Here is a 20363-nt window from a genome sequence, read left to right as displayed (position 1 = left end):
CTCACTGGCTATAATTTTGAATTTCCGTTGAAAGTCATGGATGGAAAAGCGAAATACCAATTTATGAGCAATGTGGAAATACGTACAATGAAGTGAGGGTCATGCTGCATTTATAATAGTTATTTCATTAACTTTACATAGAGAGTGGAATGTATTACTGGCGGGGGTCCCACGTGGCATTGGCTGGAGTTTATATATATGGTACAAGGGCGAAATGTGGAGCTCTCATGGTTAACAGTTGATTGGTTCGCCATGCAGTACGTATGAAACAGGGTTTCTAAAGTGGAGCTCAATTCTATGTAGCTTTATTACGAATGTTATGGGGAAGTTTTACAACATGTTTCTTGAAATAATTTTTTATATTGCAAATTGGTTAAGAGTTCAAAAATAAAAAACGTAAGTAATTACCTTCGGAGACGATATTTTGAGATAAACTATTGTGGGCGCTAGAGAAGTTTTGGCCAGCTGCGATGGATGGTTAATTGTGTCACAGTCTAACACTACCAGCTGCAAATGGATGATGATAATTAATAATTTGTCCTTCGACTTAAATCACCAGCGCGTACCTGCAAGGTCCTGGCGAGCTCAAATATTCTTTCGATTTCAGCTTGAACCTCGGCTAAACAGGTAGACCTAGAGTTGGAGCGTTCCATGATAGCACGTTTTGAAGGATTGTTGAGCAATGATCTCTTTGCCAGCGAGATGTCGGCAGTCACCCTGGTTATTATGATTCTGCAAGCAGAGCGCGCCTCAGTTCAGAACGATTTTTTGAGGGTGTGTTTGAAAATCAGCTTACCTTCCCTCGAATCGATGTTTTAGAAAATCGAAGAGTGCCTTCTGCATCATGTCCGTGACCTCGTAACCTTTGAGGGAAGGCCCAACAAGAACAACAGGTCTCATCGAAGGTACCACGTCATAGGGTGTCATATTTTCTTGTTTCTTAAAGAAGGGTTTGCGCTTCTCCTTCGCTGGTGGTGTGGTGATTGGACCTTTTCCAAGTCTTGTGTTACCCACAGAGTCTGAGTCATCCCCTAAAATTTTCCACCATTGTTAATTGGTGTTAAAAAAGTGAAGCAAATTAAGCTGTTCCTACGACTAGCTACGATCGTAAAAAGTAGGGATCAAAAGTCGTTTCAACTTGGTTTTAATTAAAACGGAACCAAGCTTGCCAAAAACTAATGGTTGACCTACTTTTTTGCAACCAATGCATTGATGATAAATGAAATTTAACAAGAGACCAATGAGGACTAAATTTAATTGTTAATACTTTTTGTCATTTTTTGTTGGAGGAAAAATAAGAAAATTATTGCGTACTAAATGTTTGTGATAGCTAAAAATTCGCGCATTAACTCTACTCTGCGAGAATGGGCGAATATGAGTGAAATTTTGGAGGAAAAATAAATATCGCATTGCTAAAAATTTTAGTTGTGATAAAATTTCCTACTTTATATTTAATTTTCCGTTTGCAGATAATTTTTTTCCAGTAATTACCTGGAGTTGGGGGTGTTGAACCTCGGGAACTGGTGGCGGTTTTGCCTGTCGGAAGACCACTGCCATCGGCACCCGCTAGAGCACCTAGATTACTGGATGATGAAGTCTTTGAGGCGTAAAGCTTTGAGTTGCGAGCCTGCGTCTGTTGCAGTCGCAGGTTCTCTAGTTTCACCGGGGATGGTATGAAACCAACATCACAACCTTCTTTGACCAGCCTGCCAATCCACCAGTTGTTGTCGTACTTCTCCTGCAACCGCGAAAAATAATAATTGGATTTTGTGTCTGTCGCCGTCTGTATAATTACTGCGCCAGACCAGCGCAGTGTAATTCATCCTGCAGACGCGGCGGCTGCATCGAAAACAAACACAAAATCGATATAACTCACTTTGATGTGCAAGAAGTCTCTGACTTCGAATGATATTGCGCTGCCATGCACTGGCGAGTCATCGTCCAACGTTCCATCATAGCTAACATTAGTACGTACTGCAAAGGCTACTGGTTTGGTCTGCAACAAAACCGTGTCGTTTTAATTACGTGTCGCTCACGACGCGCCGGTACTTACTCTGGCTTTTTCTAACTGATTCAAAGCCTGGCGTTCCTTCTCTCTTCTCAAAGTCTCCTTTTCCTCATCTAGTGATAGGTCTGACGAAGGTTGCGAGTAATTTGAATCGGCCGAGCCCTGTAAACGAGATTGCAGCGTTAGTTTCAATTTTGGATAAGATTTGTTTCAAACAGTACACTATAATAGGTGCTGCTACGTTTTGCTATTAGAAAACATTGCTAGCTCGATTTATTTGCACATGAGTGTGTGAGTGGAGATTTCTGCACGCGGTTTATTTTGAGTGATGTAGGCAACTAGCATGGCTTCTGTGCTCAACTGGATGCATAGCTATGATTTTGAACGCTTCATGAGACCGACAGAAGTGGCAATGGAATAAATAGCCTGTGTGAATTTCTCTCTTTACTGAGCAGATTTTTGCGTTCCGTGACCCTCCAATAACCCCAGCGTTTACAAATCTACATGTGGAATATCAGCAGAGGTAATGCGAAAATAGCCGCATTGCACGCAGGCAACAGTTAGTACTTGCCCGCGTATCCAGCATTGACAACTACAGAAATAGCTTTGTTTACAACAAGAAAGAGCCGATCAGCCCTAAATACCTTGGCATTTTTCAGCGGTTTATATTTGGTCATAATATTTACAGGGGGCGCCTTAGACCTGGAGGAAAACAAAACACGGCACGTTATTTGCCACGTTGATCTACATTTTAATCAAACAAATGCGACTCGGTTTATTGATTTGTTTGCGGCCTTCTTTTTTATAGGCTCGCTCTCAGCATGTTTATTTCAAATTTGTTAGCTAATCGCCGACACGGATTTCTATTAAAAACTCCCTTCCTCGAACAGAAAACGCAGATCAAAAATTTTAATGATTTTCAAATTGCAGCCCTTGAATCTGCGAAGATCGAATATACTAATTATCAATCTCCGTTAGAATTACTACACATTTTAAAACAGTATTAATCTTTTAAATGCGTGACTTTTTCCCATTCATTAATCTAAAAGCTGATTTTTCAACACGTTAAGCATTTATTGAGCGACGAGTTTAGGACAGTTTAGTGTTTTTATCGTGGAAAATATTGAGGTGTCGGTCATTTTCGGGTTACAGGGCGTTTTTTGCTCTCGGCGTAACTGACCGTCAAATGCCGTCCATTATCAAGTGGGCAGACGGCATTTGATTGGCCACCCGCAGTGGACACGGCACGTGTCAAAAGGCCAGCTGGGCTGTGGGCGCGGATCGCGAAAGAGTATACTCGCGAGAGAAAAAACGAGCGTGCTGCACAGGGAAGGCATTAGAGCTGCCTCTCTGACTCACTGGTGTGGTATATTGATTTTTGCCACACTGCACGACCATAATCAGGGCCACAGAATGAGGAGCACTGTGCTGCACAACGGATGCTCGTCGGCCCGTCGATAACTTTTCCAGTCCCCTGCACATAACCGGAAATGCACTTTTTCACGTGGAGTGCGCCGAAAAACACTCACTGCTCGTTCGCCCCCGCGCGCGACTTCCTTCAATCGCGTCTGTGCGTACGCGTTCTCGTACGCGACCGGTTCGAGTTGCATTTTTTGCCCATTTAGTGAAAAGCACGGTAAAAAGTGCGGTTGGGTATAGGAAAAGCTGTGCACAGGAGGAAAATGCCGAGAAGAGCAGCTGGCGAATATATGAGAAAACTTTCTTTTCGTCTTTTTTTCTTGAGAACTTTGCGACGGCGAGCCAGTACCTTGTGGCACTGACTCGGGAATCATGCTTCATTTCTGACACGAAAAAGGCTTTTTTAATTTTTTGCGTGTTCGGGCAAGTGGAGCAGTGAAGGGGCGGGGGATGACCACACGAGCCAATTTCCGCTAGACTACTGTTTATTCAAGGCTGATTATAGAAATTAATAAAATCTAAATTCCTCCGTTCAGTACGGTCTATTATTGCCTTTGATTCTTCTCTGACTGCGAAATTGGCCTACAGAGCTAACAGATCTCTGCAAATCTGTGCTGGGTGAAGTACGAAAACTTTGACACACTTGACAGGGAAAAATACCTTTGTCATGGGCGCGAGTTAATGCCACAAGCAAACAATCCTTGGCACGGCACTGACCAAGCAGATCGAAAAGTGGAATGGAAATACAAATATAGAAAGGTTAAAGAGCCACACATCATCCAATTAGAGCGATATTTTCGCGAGTGGACACGCGGAAACCAATTATACGCGTGCCAGAGACGGAGGCCTTGCGTTCATGGCGCCCGCGGACTCATCCAATTAGCAGCAGCAAATCGTAATTTGGAGTGTTTACTTTGCAGTTGCAAAGAAAAGAGAGCCGAGAATCAATGGGGAACACACTCGGGGCGGCAGAGGTGCGCGCGAGGTATCAGCTGAGGCGGAAAAATGAGCGAGAAAAGCGTGAGGCGAATTACCTGCGTGAACAGCTTATTGTAACCCTGTGTGTACTGATTATATCCTATCATGTTACGCTCTTCATGATCCCTCTTCTGCACCATCTAGATCCGCAAAGTCACAGCGAAACAGCCTGCTGGGCTCAATCAAAACAAGAAGCGCCGCTGCTGCAAGCAGGCAACACACATTTCCCTGGGCGCCGCGAGATTTGCGTGTGCGTCGCGCCCCTCTCGGCTCGAGCTGCTCGTGGTGTGTGGCGGCGTGTGCGGTTCGGCCGAATCGGCCGAATCGGCGCTGCTGCGGTAGCACTTTCGGCCGCCGACTCGAGCCACCGGGCGTACGGCTGTGGTGTCGGCGCACTGCAAATGTTTTACATGCAAGTCGCAAATTGCCAACTGATGCCCGTGCTATTAGACAGCAGGCGGTGAGACGGGCGCAGGCGCCTCTATTGATCTCGCTAAGGCGACTCGACTCAATGCAACATATCCTGCCCTCTGTGTTTGTACCCAATGCGCCACTAACAAGCACGGGGGCGCACATTATTATGGTCACACTCGAGCAGCGCACGCCGGACACCCCTACAAGCGCTTCCCGCAATTCGCAATTTGGCTAGCCCCTGCCTGCTTTATTTTTTGGCCCATTTTCGGCGCGGAGCCCCTCGCGGGGTGTGCGGGGCGGCAAGAGGTCGCTTGGCGCGGCGAGAGGCGCGGCCACTTTTTCCATCGCGCCGCAACTCAAACATGCACACTTGCACGGCAAGGTATTGCTATTGCTCCACCGCGCGCGCACACACATACACGGCGGGTCACTCCCGACGACTCGATCACGTTTTCGGGCACCTTGGCAACCCCGCCGAGGACGAGTGTGGCCCTTGCCGAGCATTACTATTTCATCCATTGCGCAGAACTTTCGAGAGCGAAAGGGTTGTACGAGTTATTCCTGTACCCGCAATAAAAAGATTACCGCGGGAAATTGAAACCGAGCCCAAGACGAGGAGTCGTAACAATTCTTACGGTCTAATCGTTAAAAAGGATTTAAATTGCAAATTTGAACACCCCGCTCCTCTTTTAAACGGCAATAAAGCTGTGCTACACTTTTCTCATTTCTACCCATACAAGTTGGGAATGATTCCAAGGCCAAGATTGAGAAAGAATTACTGGCCAGCAAAAGCCACCTGTCACAATAAAATGCTAACAGCACATTTTGCTCGTAGAGCGAAATAATGCGTTTGCAGAGGATTCGCTCCGCTTGAATTATACAAAATGTTGCGTCAGTTTTAACCAAAATGAATTAAATGCAGTTGGGCGCGCAGCCGATCGAGGCATAGCGTGTCGCAGATCGGAGAGCGCTCTTTTGTTTTGACGCACATGTGCTATAAATAGGCTCTATATACTCAGTCAGTCTGTGTTGTTTGTTTAATTTTTAATTCCATTGCACTGACGCTTGTTTGGAAGTGTCCTGATCACGTTCTTTTAGGGGTGAATTCCAGTTTATAAACGTTTGACGCCCAATTTACAGAAAATTGTTAGTGTGCTTCAACAGTGCAAATCGGGATTTTCAATGAGTCACGTATATTTGCCCTCGATTCGACGGATCATTTTTGTTGTTTATGCCCACCTGGGTAGATTTAGTTGAAATTCCGATAGTCAAAGTATTTTTTTGAAATAACCCAGCGAATAGCGACGGTGTGGCTGCGTAGGCTTATAATGTTTCAAGGAAACAGAGATGGATTCCGCACCAGCCCCATCATTTCCGTTCGTTTCACTAATTATCACCTCGGATCGCAATTTTATGATCGCAGCGTCATCTTGACAGACATTCCGGAGCACGTCTCGCCGTGCAAAACACTCATTTGCTACAAGAATAATCGGATTGGTGGCGAGCACGCGCCGCCAAAAAAAGGCAACGCGCACGCATTTCAACAGCAGGGGGCGAATTTTTATCGTGTTCGCTAGATTAATTCCAATTCGCAGATGCCGCACGGAGCTGGACAGGTGCAAAGATTCGGCGGGGAGGCGTGAGCGAAAATGCGGAATCCACGGTAGAAAAACGGATCGCGCGGTCGGCCAGCTAGGCAAATAAACAGGCTTGATTTACCTTCCTCCTGGGAGACCGTTTGTACACGTCTCTGCTTCTCATCATTTGAACTGGATCACAATTTATAATGCACTCTCATGAAACGCGGAATATCGATTCGCAGCACGCACACACACTCACACAACACTGCAGCCGAATGCGGATTATGACGTTAGAGTATATTTATCTATGATTATGGCTGGCTGCCGCACTGTGCTCTCAAGAAACTTTAAGGCCCCGGCTGGCTAAAAATAATTGTGTCTTGGCTTAAGGCAGAAGGGGCGCACCACTGTGACGGCCGTCGCCCAACCGGACGGTGTTTCCTCCTTGCAATTGCCGCCAAACGCGTTCCGCGTTAAACAACTTTGTCACTGTCCTCGCCGCCGCAAATTTTGTTCTACTTGCGCAAATTACACGATTATAATTTTTTCCACGTTCATCCAGACAAAATCTAAGAGTTTAATGTGTTGGTGTGAGTTGTTTATTTCTCTCTCCTTCCCCTTACTTTCCCTTCAGACTTTTAGTGTGATTGCAATCTGATGAAATTTTCGTTGAACAATCATGTAAGTTTAATTGAAGGCCTTATAAAGATAAATAAGATATCATGTGAACGAAAAATTGTCGTCATCATGATAATTTTTAAGCATAATTATTGTAATCCAGCTTTTGGTGTGGGGGGGGGGGGGGGGATTTTCGTATTACGTGCAGGCAAATCCAGATCGGATGAAATCGTGTCAGCTTAATTTATTTTCAAACTGTTTATGTTGGTAATAATCTGTCGCAGCGATCTACTCTGGCGACACAGCAATGCAATATTGATGTGGATTTCGAAACAATTTTCATCTTAAAACGATCGACCAAGAAGCGGTCTTGGTGGATTGCACAATTGAAATATTCCGAGAGTGATGATAGCATCGATTAAATCGAGTGATGTCACAATTGGAGTGCGGCCCCGTTCTGCGAGAGGCGCCGCGCGGTGGGTTAGGTGCGGCGCCGAGGCGTAGATGGCAGTGCCTGGGCGGTGCGTGCGTCCGCCGCGCTTCGCCGGTGAATTTCGGGCGACTTGGCCTAGAGTGCTCTGGTGAACGCTTTCTGCCTCCAAGGGTGGAAGGGGCAATCCAGCGGTAGCAGCAGGGAGGCCCGAGCAATAAAAATTATTTCGGTGTGTGGCAATAATGCAATGCGTACATCGCCCGGGGGCCTGCTGCTGAAGGAATTGAATGATCTCTGTCCGAGTTCGTTGAACTCAGCCGGGCGTACTCTGCATCTCGTCATCGACAAAAAGAGAGTGAAATTAGATGCATTGAACTGACGAGATGTGCCTCTCGTGTGCGCTCTCTCAATTGAAAGAACGCCAGCTCAGCCTTTTTTCTTAGCTACTTAGAGACAGAATCGTGAACCAGACCATATTCGGTGCAACAATAAAAATCACAGGAGTTTATTTTACACACCACTGTTACATACGTTTAAATAGAAAAATACCTTAATTTCCACGAGAGCTTTTTGTTCCTGACAAATATTTGTTAAAGCAAAAGTAAACTAGGCAAATGCATTTCTCTTTTAAAGAAAATTTGAATTTTTAAAGGCTTTAATCAGATAGTCATATTTTTTAGTGTATAACTCCGCTCTTTAAATTATCATTTTTTGTTAACTATTGTTCACTGCTCTCAAACCCAATTATCTTGTCCCCTCTAAATTTGTGTAGAATGCTATGTATTTAATTCGATTGACAAGCTTACTCTAATAAACAAGACGATCAGATTATCTCGGACGATAACGCACGCATTTCAAGTATGACGGAAAATACTAAAAAGTGAAACTATCATAGAAATATAGAAATTAATCTATGATGACAAGTAGCAACTTTGAAATAGAATCTCGATAAAGAGTGATTGATTTGGTAAAAAGAAGGCTGCGAAGCGTGATTTAAATTGATTTTCCTGCATTGCAGCCTGCACCAGGCCTGCACAAAAAAATGAGGACGAAAAAATTCCTTATCTCTGCTGTTTCTATCCGAAAAAAAAAACTGGGAGAGAGTTTCTCGTTATTTATACAGGCAAACTGCGGAGGAAATCTGGCGGTTCACGTGACAATTTCCTCCTGCGAGGACAATCAAACAGAGATATATTTGGTGGCCACGCCATTATTTTATGTGTGCAATGTCCTCGTGCGTCTTTCTTGAATGGATGCATGGGTGCATTGGAAATGAGAGTTCATTGTATCGAGCGCGCGAGGCGCCGAGAGAGCGGACGAGCGAGCGCTTGCATTTCTAAAAACACCAAAAGTGCTGCACGTACAACAAAGTTGCCTACGCATGGACCGGACTATTAATAAACCGCACCTAGTTTTTTCCTCGGTGTGTGTGTGTGTGTGTGTGTGATTCAATGGCGATCACACACAAACACCAAGCCGCGTGTGTGTTTATGTTGAAACTGCGACTTCGAGAAGCACCTCGGACGCATGCAACACTACTTTTTGCCACCTATAAAACGCTAAAATTAGCCCGCTGCTTGGAAACAGTAAGCGTCCCATTATGCTGCAATTTGGGCGCCGGGGACTGCGTGTTAGTTTATTCATCTGAAAAGCAATTGGTTACTTTCTGTATTTTTAACTCTGGCTGCCGCGCGTTTCGTTTCGCGCCCTCATCTCTTTCTCGCACTCTGACTTGTTTCTTCCTCCGGAGTGTATGGCCGCATGGCGTAAAAATGGAATTCGAGCCGAGATTAATTCAATTCTGGAGCATTCGGACTGCTCATTCTTCGCGGAATGGCGAAAAATCGTTGGAGAGCAATAAAAAATGTGCCGAGCCGCGCCGAGAGTAGCATTCCAAGCGCGGTGGGGAGGTTATATGGGCAGTACCTAGGACGAGTGTGTGTGAGAGAGAGGATAATATTATAAATAAAGATGCTTGTAGCAACAAAACAACTACAGCTAGCTCTCCAGCTATCCGGTGGAATCACCAAACCTTTACCCACTAAAAGAAGAACAGCGGCGCAGAGAGCAGTGTGTGATTGAGAATTCAAGGCCGCGTTCACTAGCCAACATAGCAGCGAGAGCAAACTCGTTTTGTAACATAAACTCCTAGTTTAAAAAATCTACGGGGCTCTATCTATCCGCGAGGGCCGATTTCGGACCACACAAATTGCATTTGTGCGCGCGCGTGTGTTGCCGCGTTTGAAAGATGCATACCAAATGCCGAGGCCGATGCCCAAAGTAAACACGCGCGGATTGCCATTAACGCAATTTCTTGTGCTGATTTCGGCTTGCGCGGCTGCTGGAAATTGAAATTCGTGGCGTCATCAATTATACTGGTCGGACGCTGGCGATTAACATCGCGCCAAAGCGGCTCGAGAGCGAGAAAGAGCGCGAGTTATGGAAATCAGAAAAGGGTCGCCGGCCACGTGGGATGCGGAGCGCACGCGGCGGTCACCAAAAAGGAGAGCTGCTGCTGGACCTTCTGATTGTTGCAGGAAAAAAGCGCGGCTAGTTCTCCGACCGCCATACCGCGCGCTCCACCATGGCCTATGCGTGTATCATACGTAAATGTGCTGTAAACTCAAGGTTCTTTGTATAATATCGTTTTATACGTATATACGCGCGGCGTTTGTGTGCGGGAGTGCGTGTACCGGGGGCCCGAGTTTAAGGTTGTAACACCGCGCGATTGTCCTCTATCTGCTCTCTCATGAGCGCGAAAAAGTGCGGCATAATTTATAATGGACCTTATGCTGGGTGGTTTTGCATGTAAAACTCTGCTGGCGATCGGATGAATGCGGAGGATAAACAAGTCGGCCGAATTTATCGCCGAGTATCCTTTCTTCTTTTGCCGCCCGCCACCTTGCTTTATGGGTCAAAGTGAACTCCCAAGGGCTGCCTGGCAATAATTTTTTCCACGTTTCGTTCCGCAGTTCCGCATCTTACGTTAGCACCTGTGTGCGGCACAACGAAAGTGCGAGGGAAAAGGATGATCAAGCTGCTTTTATTTTGTGTCAGTCATCCTTTCATCGCCGCCTGCCCAGATATTTCCCCGTCCGCCGCCGCCGCATGGATGGCAGACAATTCGTGAAAATAAACAAGCTTGCATTATTCTCACCACAGAAATGTTGTACCTATTATCACGCAGAATAAATCTACTGGCTACAATTTCTTTAGAGGGAAAAAATTAGTTTTTCCTCAATGCTGTGCTATTTTTACTTCACAATGATGTGGTTTGATTACCACAAAACAACAATAATGCAATAATCCTGGTCCCACCTTGGGGAAAATTGCGACTGGCAAAGGTAATCAGAAAAATTGAAACCAATGAAGTGATTGTATGTAATTAACTTTCATCTGAGACTGAAGCATTGGATAAATTTCGATTACTCTTCCCGTGCTCGAAAGGTGCTCTGCAGGATAAATCGAGTTCGGCTGGGCCGGAAATTCCACAAGTCATGCACGCAGCTTGCTTTCCTCATTGCTGTCAAGAGCGAATTTGCGCTAGGTCGACAAGGAAAACGCGTTAGCTAATTTTCAAAATGGAGAAATGCCGCGGTAATTGGTTGGGAGCTGCGAAAACCGATATCGACACTCCCTTTACTCTTACACTTACTTTGGACGGCAGCAGGCCATTGGCAAAACTAGTTTTGTGAGCTGGCGAGCAGCGTGTTTGTCCTTGACTTTATAATGCTCTGCTGTATTGGTATCAATGGGAACGTTCAATATTCTCTGCGAGCACGCTGACTGACCGTGCTGTGTGGGGGCACACACACACACACACACACACACACACACACAAAGTCATACAACATTCATAATTGTGCCGAGTGTATGCACCAGGCTTAAGCAAATATCATGACCCATTTCATTCTGCCTTTCTCTTTACTTAGTCCGTGCGCTGTGCCAGCTTGCTGCACATTATTATAGCGACACTATAGTCGTAATCAATACTTTACCCAACACAAAATCTTTTGCAATAATCATGCGACCCGAGGCTGTAAATTTGAGTGCAAAACGGGTTTTTCATCGGCTGAGAGTTTTGGTGCAGCTTACGCTCCAAGTTCCTGCCGGTTTATTTTGCCTTGGTGACCGACGCGGCGAGAGATTTGAAATTTAGCGCATGCACTTCCTCTCTCGGCACAGCACAAATCCTGTATGATAAACGGAAACTTCCTCGCTTTAAAGGATTTATTTATCTTGCAGCACGGCGGTATCAAAACATATAAAAATGCAGCTGCCGCAGGCGCCAACCAGCTCTCTCTCTCTCTCTCTCTCTCTCTCTCTCTCTCGCACTTTGCTTGAATGACAAACCACCAACAATGGCCCTCTTTGTGCCGAAAACGAGCTTCTTTATCCGCTCATTAGGTATTGGTGACTGAATTAAAGCGGCTTCATTCTCGGATACCAGTCAGATTTTGTTTGTTTTAGCTTTATGGACTGAAAAATCAACTGAATACTAATTAGCGTTGAAAGAGGAACCTTAAGTCGAATGATTGTAAATTGTAAACAATTTAACCATCGCTTCTTTGGTCAAGATAGGTATTCTGGAGAAAGTTCGTGTTTTAAAGTGACAAACACTAACAGGCAAAACTAGTAGAGCAGGATCTTTAGAGTGAATAATTAAATGAAACAAAAGTTCAGCCGCCGCAAAACTAATGAAGGGGTTTCTAAAATTTCCACGTAAAATATACATAAGCTTGTAAATACGAAAAGGTTTCTTCAGAAAATTAATAATTATAGCTTTCAAAACTCAAAATGATGACAGTTTCAAAGTGAATAGAGGTGTGCTGGAAATCCCGCTTGATTGTAAAGAAAATTTAAGTAGGCGATGTTTAACTTTTTAATTTTGGAAGATATGACTAAATCTAAAACTGAGATTTTAATTAAGTAAAAAAAGGAAGGCCAAAATCACTGGAGGTCGTGTTATATAAGATTTGAAAGCTGCAAACTATCCACAAGTTAAGTGTCTGTAAAAGGCATTAACCATGAGAGGATCCAACAAAGCATCTAAGCAAATAGCACGCCTCATTATTTCTTCATAACGCGTACGCATGACGGGGGGTGCATGTTATTAACTCTGTGCAGTGCACGAAAGCAACGGCAGCGCTGCCGCGCGCACTGAAAGGAAAAAAAACGCGAGTAATTATTATTTTATAGCGCCGGAGCAGTGCGTTTCATGCGGCACCGACATCAAACATGGCCCCCACGCAATGCAGGGTGCAGCAGAGACCCCACGCAATGCAGGGTGCAGCAGAGAAAAAAGAAAGAAGGAAAACTGCGGCACCAGCTAGTGCAGAGAGCGAGTACACAGTGGAAAAAAAGAAAGGGGTTGCTTCGCTTCCATAATGGGGGCCAGCGCGGCCTTAATAAAGAGGGAGAGCGAGTGAGATCGATTTTTGTCTTACACTTAATCGATAAGGCATTATATTTTTTCCTGCTCCTTTTTCTTAGAGTTCAAAGCGCAAGACCCTTGGTGCTTGCTTGCAATAACAAGTGAGAGCGAGCGGCGGGTGGGAGGCCGGCCAGGCCAATGCAAGGCACGCTCTGGCGGCCCGAGCCGGCACTAGGCGCCCGCTCGCATCACGCACAGTGCGAGAGCAGATCACGCGTACCTCATTGCAACCTTCAAAGAGAGGAAAGAAAATCCATTCGAGCATATCAGCGCGATAAATCTTTTATGCAGCGCCATGCTCGACGGACTAGCTCCTCCTTAATTTTACGACTCGCTCTTTTTACCAGAAAAAAAACGCGTCAAGTTTGATTTCCGAGCCAGCAGCTTCTCGATTGTTTTCTGATGGTTGATGAGATTGCTAAAGGTCATCAGCGGGGTGCAGGCGCAAAGCAAAAGCTCAACAATCGTAAATCGCTTTTTTCCGACGGGTGTTATTATTTTCTCGAGAAGCACTCGCAGGACGACCGGGTTTCGCATTTCGTCCGGGAAAAGTTTCGTAAATTTATTTCTCTGCGCATTCGTGCGAGTTCCTGTATCTCGAATTCTTTTATTACACAAAAAATCAGCCTTGTTATGTTGTGTAATCACTCTTCAACCGAAAACGGTATTCTCGATCCTCGAGCGCGGTGTTCTGGGCGAGCTAGAAGAATTTCACACTCGTGTGTATAGTTTTCATTATTTATTACGCGTTGCAATTAGATTGAAAACATTCGGACTAATTAAGAAATAACTGTTTAGCGCGCAAGGAGATGAAATTTATAAGGCTCGACTCGGAACAAATACTCTGGTGTGGCCCAATTAGGCGCGCGCCTAATTGAAAGATGAGCAGTGCGCACATTTGCATGACGAAATATTCGAATTTCACCCAAATTGTACGCGAGAAAGAGGCCCTTTTGCGTCGTCTTCTCTTGCATACACACACACACGAGAGAGCAGAGGATTTTCGAGCGTGTTGCTGGGGTCATTGTTGGAAAGAAACGCATTGTCCGCCAGAGAGGCTGATTACTTCTCGGAACAACCAACGCCCCTGGGCAAAAGAGGCGTGTGAAGTACAGGTTGAAAAATAATGCAAATCGCACTGGAATGTAAACAGAGGCGTAATTTCACGAGGAAATCATGTTGTCGGCGAGCCAACGCTGGGATGGACCCAGCACCGAGAAGCGGGTTCTCTGAATTATTCTCGTAATGGGAAATTGTTATTGCGGTGCGCATTCCAAATAATCGTATTCACTCAGGGAGAGACGTCAGTCTGTGTCACTTAAATCATTCTTTACGCATTTTCTTTTTTAATTTCTAATTGAGTAATGGATATGACCTATATATTTTTCTTTTTATTATTTCATTTCATCGCACTGCATACCGCCGACGAGGAAGTTTTCGATCGAAATGAAGACATCACTTATCATTTGGAAGCTAATCGATGGGGAAACGCCTTCAAAAATGCAAATACGAGCCTCACTTTAGATTCCTTCGATTGTGAGCAGTCTCTCTAGCAAGAGCCGAGAATCACGAGCCAGAGCCAGGCGCAGGGCCGGTAAACCAGAAATTAAGGAAAAGTGCAAGTCACCCAGGAAATTTTCGTCTCGAACTGATACGTATTATGATAATTTGCACAGCTTACTTCAAAGTGGGCGCTTCTTTATTATCCAGCCAATTACGTATTGCAATTAGCGATAAAAAGTGGCATCCGGATTTTTTTGAAACCCTAGAAGCCACTATTTTTCTGAACTAGTGCAGCGTCTTTTTTGGCAACAAAAATGAATCAAATTTTGTCTATATAGTTTCTTTTGCACAATATTTAGAATTACTCCCATTCGCACCAAAAATAATTTATTCATTAATTTAACCAAAAATCGAACCCCTTGATTTCAACTGGACTCTGGGGTGATTTTAATGTATTTTTCAGATACGGTAAATAATACCATTTCACTGTCGCAATTTTTCATAATATTTTCAGCAAACAGCAGTTATGCTGCTGGAAACGTCAACAGATTTAATAAATCACCAAGATGCTCGCTGCTGGAACGGGTGAGTTATTGTAATCGCATTAGCACGCACACAAAATGCAAATGCTTGCCGTGCGGAAAATGCTGCTGGAAAAAACAACTGCAGCGGCAATTTATTCAGCGGCACATAAAGGCGTGAGCCAAAAAAGTGCTCCCTGATTTCCAGTTTCGCATTGCAGTAAGTTTATATTCTCTCTTACGTCATTTGAAACAGCCGCTCGCCGCTCCCCTTGCTGCTGCTGCCGCTGCTTGTTGTTCGCATTACGCGCAGTTGCTATTTCACATTTCTGACTTGGAAAATCATTTTTTATTATTTCGCATCGTCTTCTCTGCAGTTGTGGGGAAGAGAAGCAGGCAAGAGCGAGAAAGAGAGAAAGAGGAGGAGGCGGTGGCGCCGCGCGCGCAATAATAATTCTGCCGCATGCACTGAAAGTGAAAAAGCGCGAGAGAGCACGCACAACGAGGGCGGCTGGCTGTGCCTACTCTATGTATAGCAAAGGACACTCACCTCCCGCCGGGCCGTGTGTATGCGAGTGCACAAATATTGATTGCAGCCTCAGCAATGTGTACCTATATACGTACTCACAAACACATCAACGCGCGTACACTTTTGCCAAAAGGAACAGACCACTGAACAACTGCCGATTTCGGCTATTGATCTAAACAACGTTATATTCAAAACAAAAATTGAATGACATATTTTATAATTTATTTAAATAGTTTTTAAATGTTTAAACTTGTAACGATGTATTGTCAATTGTGCAAAGTGAAAATAGCGGAGACACGTAAATTAGTAAAATGATTGATTAATTTATTGTTATTTTTAACACTATACTTGTTAAATAATGTTACTGTCGGGTATTTTTGCTCCACTTCAGTGAGAACGCGGCTCACATAAAAAATTGGAAGGCTCTCTACCAAAAGTGAGGAAAAAAGGATTAAAATAATAATAAATAAATAAATCATTTTTCAAATATATAAGTGACTCTGCTAATTTCACATTGTACACAATTGACAATGCACCGTTATAGGCTGAAAATGTGTTATTAAGTGTCTTTTCCTGGTTTTTTTTTACCAACACTGTCAAAAATAGTCTCTGATAATGAAGTGGAAAACTGTCAAATGTTGATAGTGAAATTATTTTAAATTTGACTGAATTGCTTTTCACTTTGAAGACTGCAGTTTAGTTGCTTCACTCGTCGCATTTTGTTGATGTTTGAAAGTAGTCTATCGATCGATCGGTGCGTTTCCAGTGCGCGCGTGCATGCCGTAAAAGCGCATTGTTTTATTCGTTTTTGGCATGCCACTTGCACGGCATGCAACCTCGAATTAATTTACACACACGCACCTAATTTTACGGCTTCTCCGCGACCAGAGTTTTCTCTCTTGGCGTCATTATTATTTTTATATGCGTTTATTCAAATGGCATTGCCTGGCCGTTATGAGCTTTTTTCTTTGCATGGCAGCCAATCTCTCCGCACACTCTCTCTCCGATCCTTATCTGCATTTTCGGTAATTAGATGCGCGAGAGATGCCGGTAATGATATTTTGATGACTGCGGGATAACGTAATTAGTGCACCTCGCAGGTATGGACGTTTTCTGACGAAGAGTTTTATGAGGCTTGAAAATAATTGAAAGGTGATGCAGTTAATGGAGGCTTGAATTAATTAGTTCTGATGGCACAGCATTGTTTCTAGTTTTCCTGCAGGAATGGGAAACAGAAACCTTGCGACGGAATCAATGCCATGCCACAACGGTCGCAACGGTCTTTGAATGTTTATGTTTTCCGAATTTTCTTTTTCTTGCGGCAGGAGGCAGGATTCGTGAAAATAAATTTTGCCTTTGCAGCTACTGGCGGTGACACAGATAATTAAATAATTACACAAATCAGATATCAAGATAAACAAACAATGTCATCAGCTCTTTGCGCAGAAGATAAATTGCTCTCCAAGCTCGTTCAGAGTAGAATGTAGTTTCCTTTAAAGTGTAATAAAATGCGCTTTACAAGAATTTTTGAAACGCATTGTTAAAATAAAGTGCATCGTTGTGGGAAAGCGCTTGTATCGCGAATGCACATCGCAGATGTAATCTCGAAAAACGCCGCTATTACGAGACGGAGAGAACATAATACACACACATATAATAATTCTGAACGAGAAGAAAAAGTGTCGAGGTGGAGCTCCGACTTTTGAGGCGCCTGTACTTTGTGGAGCATTAAATGCAATGAAAAAAGCAGGAAAGTTGCTTGTACTTGACGGTTGCGGCGTTGTTGTTGTTTAGAGGAGCGCATTTATAAAATTCAGCGTGCCCAGCAGCTCTCAAGGAGAATATGCTGCGTTGCTTTTCGGATGATGAGATTGCCTCATCATTAATTTCATTAACTGAACCATAAAAATACAGACGCACCAGCAGCGAGTGGCTCGCAGCACAAAATGCGCCGCGTCGCTGCTGATCCAGTGCAAATAAACCGGCTCTTTTTCCAAATTGGAATGCGCCTCTTGAGAGAAAGGTAATCAAAAAGAATAAAAAAGAGCGCACCACAACTGCAAGCGAGGCTGTAAATTTTTGATAATTAGTCAAGCGGTGATGTAAAATCGTTAATTGCATTTTGATGGAGGCCCTCGTTGGGCTGGCCTATGTATCTTTTGCCTTTTTGCCTCGAGATGTTTCAAGAATGCGCTCGGAACACGAAAGCCCGACGCATTCTCGATTCTTGGCTGCGAAAATGCTCTCGTCCGAGATGATCTCTGCTAACCGAGCCTACTGCGAGATGAGACAGATTACCCTATGCAGAAAAATACGTTATGGCAAGTTTCCTGTTTGTTTGTAAAAATTTTCATGGCCGCCGGTTTGGAATAGAAACCTCATTGGCTGCGAAATGAGCTAAATAATTGGCGGAAGGCCTGTGTAAATTATCGCCATTAAAACTTCAAAGTGCACAGCCTCTCCGCGGTCCAACACGTAACATGAAAAAATCTACGATTACCACACGAACGAGCTCATTGCTGTTGTTCTCTTTTTCTACTCGACACTTTCGCACGATAACAAGAATTCACGAAAAGGAAGAGAAATAATTTCGCTGATGGGAGTTGGTGCGAACGGGCCATTAAAAGTGCATTGGAAGGAAGTGGTGGTATAAAAAGTGGAGACGCACACTTACATCTGCTGTAGATATTGGTACATACATGCCTCGCGTTTATAATGCAGTTTCACAAAGAATGACCATTGATGAGTGAGCGGGCGCAAGGGAAAATCCGCCTGCGCTCTGCAGCATCCTCGTATCAGACATTAGAAGAAAAGGAGCGCTTGGAGCGAACTTTTTATATGAGATATTTTTTGAAGCTGCAGGGTTATGAAAGATGATGAAAGAATGCTCTTTGAAAGCCGGCTGGCTTTTTTATTACTTTTGATCATGTTTTCCTCTACGTGCACACTCGTCGCCTTTCTCCTTCAAAATGCACTCCAACTGCATCTAATAAAAAACAGAAATTTATCTATCCGAGTTTGGGCCAATTTGTTGAGCTGAAAAATATTTGATCGTATCTGTTGCGTTCGAAAGGATGTTAGTTGGCTTTGCTATTCATAAAGAGGTTGTTATTATTGCATATTTCATTTTGAGATTGCTCAAAATCCAATCCAGAGGCTCACTGAATAATCAGCACGCGGTAAGGAAGTTAAATATATGTTGGCGCGCAGTAAAGTTTTGTTTGCGTGATGAGGTGTGCGCGCGCTCTTGAGAGTTTGTTAAGAATGCAAATTGGCCGTGTTTTAATTGTGCCGAAAGATTTGCAGTGACGCAATCTGCGCATGAGTCAAAATGGCTTTTACCTGGGAAAATTATCATATTTCATGCACGCTGCAAACAGCGAGGACCCACCTATCGCCCGGTCTGCGTGGAAACGCGTGAAGAAAGCTGCCATTGCTTTTAATACCACGCGCATGCAGTTATGGTGAATGTGTAGTTATTTTACCATTAGGCCCGCTGGCCACCGCAGCATCAGGCATTTTTCAAGAGAAAACGCACATGCACACGCCGCTGCCAATGTTAATGACCCTCTCTCTCTCTCTCTCTCTCTCTCTCTCTTGCTAGCATCTATTCTAACCTGTCTTTGCCGGGCACCTATGATATACATCTAACTATGACGAAAAACGCTCTTGCTTGCACTGCTCGCGTAACCGAACGAAGGCCCCGCGAGTCATTTCATGACTATCCATTATTATTTCGGCTGGTGCGTATACCTTTTTCACCTGACGCACCCAATTAAATCCGTGGTGCTTAATTGGCCCACCGCGTCCATTTGCCGGCAAAATTCACTTCGCAGCTCATGAAAAATTTATATCACTCTCTTGGCAAGTGACGATCACGTAGAATTACATAATTACGTGCAATTACCAAAGGGTTTTCAACTCTCGGCTGCCATAATTGCACACGCTGATGGGTTTTCATGCGTGCTGCTGCAGTTAAGTTGACTTTGGGCGATAATTATTCATCTGCCATAACAGTGAGCAATAAAAACGCGTTTTTTACAATTAAATACTTTTTTAGAACGTAACGTGCATATATGAATTAATTTTGTTTGTCTTCCACGTATTTCCCTCTATATTTTAATGCAAAATCAAGTACAGCAATTTTTTAATCTGTGTTTCATTCTAGGAAGGTATCGCGTACTGTGAATTCGGTAATTAAATATCATATATTTGTAGACTATTCCCAGTTGAAACGCAAGCAATTCAACGTTACATGACCAAAGAATACTTTTGCCAATTGATTTTTAAGTAAGGCCGTAATGGATGAGCTCATTCATGTTGTGGGCGCTTCCCGCCACTACAAGTTTAATATCAATGTTGGGATAATTCCCTTGATTGTAATAGGTGGCAGTGCACCTTCACCCCCACAGCATAATTAGACTCGCACAGAAGCAGTCGCATCTAAATGTTGTCTCTCCAACCTGGATTGGAGAGACCGTGCGAGATCAATCCAAATGGATTTGTGTTATTCGACTGAACCCAATACGGGGTAAGAAATAATTGTTTATGTCATTAGTTAATGTTAATGTCCAATTGTTGACTTATTATCTGTGATTTGCAATTGTCATTTTTTGTTATTTAATTTTAGTTATGTTCATATGCTACTTCAATCCTACGATTATTACCACGACTAGTCCGAATAAATGAGATGAATGTTAAGGACGTTAAGCTGCCCCTTGTTTAATTATGGCTCCTCGATTGACCGCTACAATGTTGAAGGACCGCCATTACCCCCGCATCGGATTCCTTGATTAATACACCAATAATTTGACCCGCAAAGCCATTTACATTACTAAAAAGGTGCAGAATAGTAAGAAACCATTTCAGTTCCCTAGCGCTCCTTCCGGATACTAATGTACTGCAAATTCGTGCAAATCAAAGCCA

General features: G+C 43.8%; 1 protein-coding gene across 10 annotated transcripts in view; it reads right to left on the bottom strand.

Moving 5' to 3' along the window:
• Ca-beta (Ca2+-channel-protein-beta-subunit) overlaps nt 1–20363 on the bottom strand; it is a 44821-nt gene that overhangs the window by 5657 nt on the left and 18801 nt on the right. For 4 of the 10 annotated variants that reach the window (XM_065495147.1, XM_065495238.1, XM_065495808.1 and 1 more), the window contains exons 2-7: nt 2054–2170; nt 1877–1996; nt 1492–1738; nt 797–1031; nt 567–732; nt 409–507 (exon numbers count right to left, since the gene is read on the bottom strand). In XM_065495147.1, coding sequence (XP_065351219.1) covers nt 409–507; nt 567–732; nt 797–1031; nt 1492–1738; nt 1877–1996; nt 2054–2170 — 984 coding nt within the window. Of the gene's footprint in view, nt 1–408; nt 508–566; nt 733–796; nt 1032–1491; nt 1739–1876; nt 1997–2053; nt 2171–2652; nt 2711–4087; nt 4140–4461; nt 5006–6538; nt 6888–15150; nt 15171–20363 lie in introns of those variants that run through there. The other 6 variants (XM_065495320.1, XM_065495723.1, XM_065495641.1 and 3 more) reach the window with 6 other exon arrangements.

The sequence above is a fragment of the Cloeon dipterum genome, chromosome 1, assembly GCF_949628265.1.
Source record: "Cloeon dipterum chromosome 1, ieCloDipt1.1, whole genome shotgun sequence".
Classification (NCBI taxonomy): Eukaryota; Metazoa; Arthropoda; class Insecta; order Ephemeroptera; family Baetidae; genus Cloeon; species Cloeon dipterum.
The sequence above is the reverse complement of the archived record's forward strand: the minus strand, read 5'-3'. Positions and strand labels throughout refer to the sequence as shown.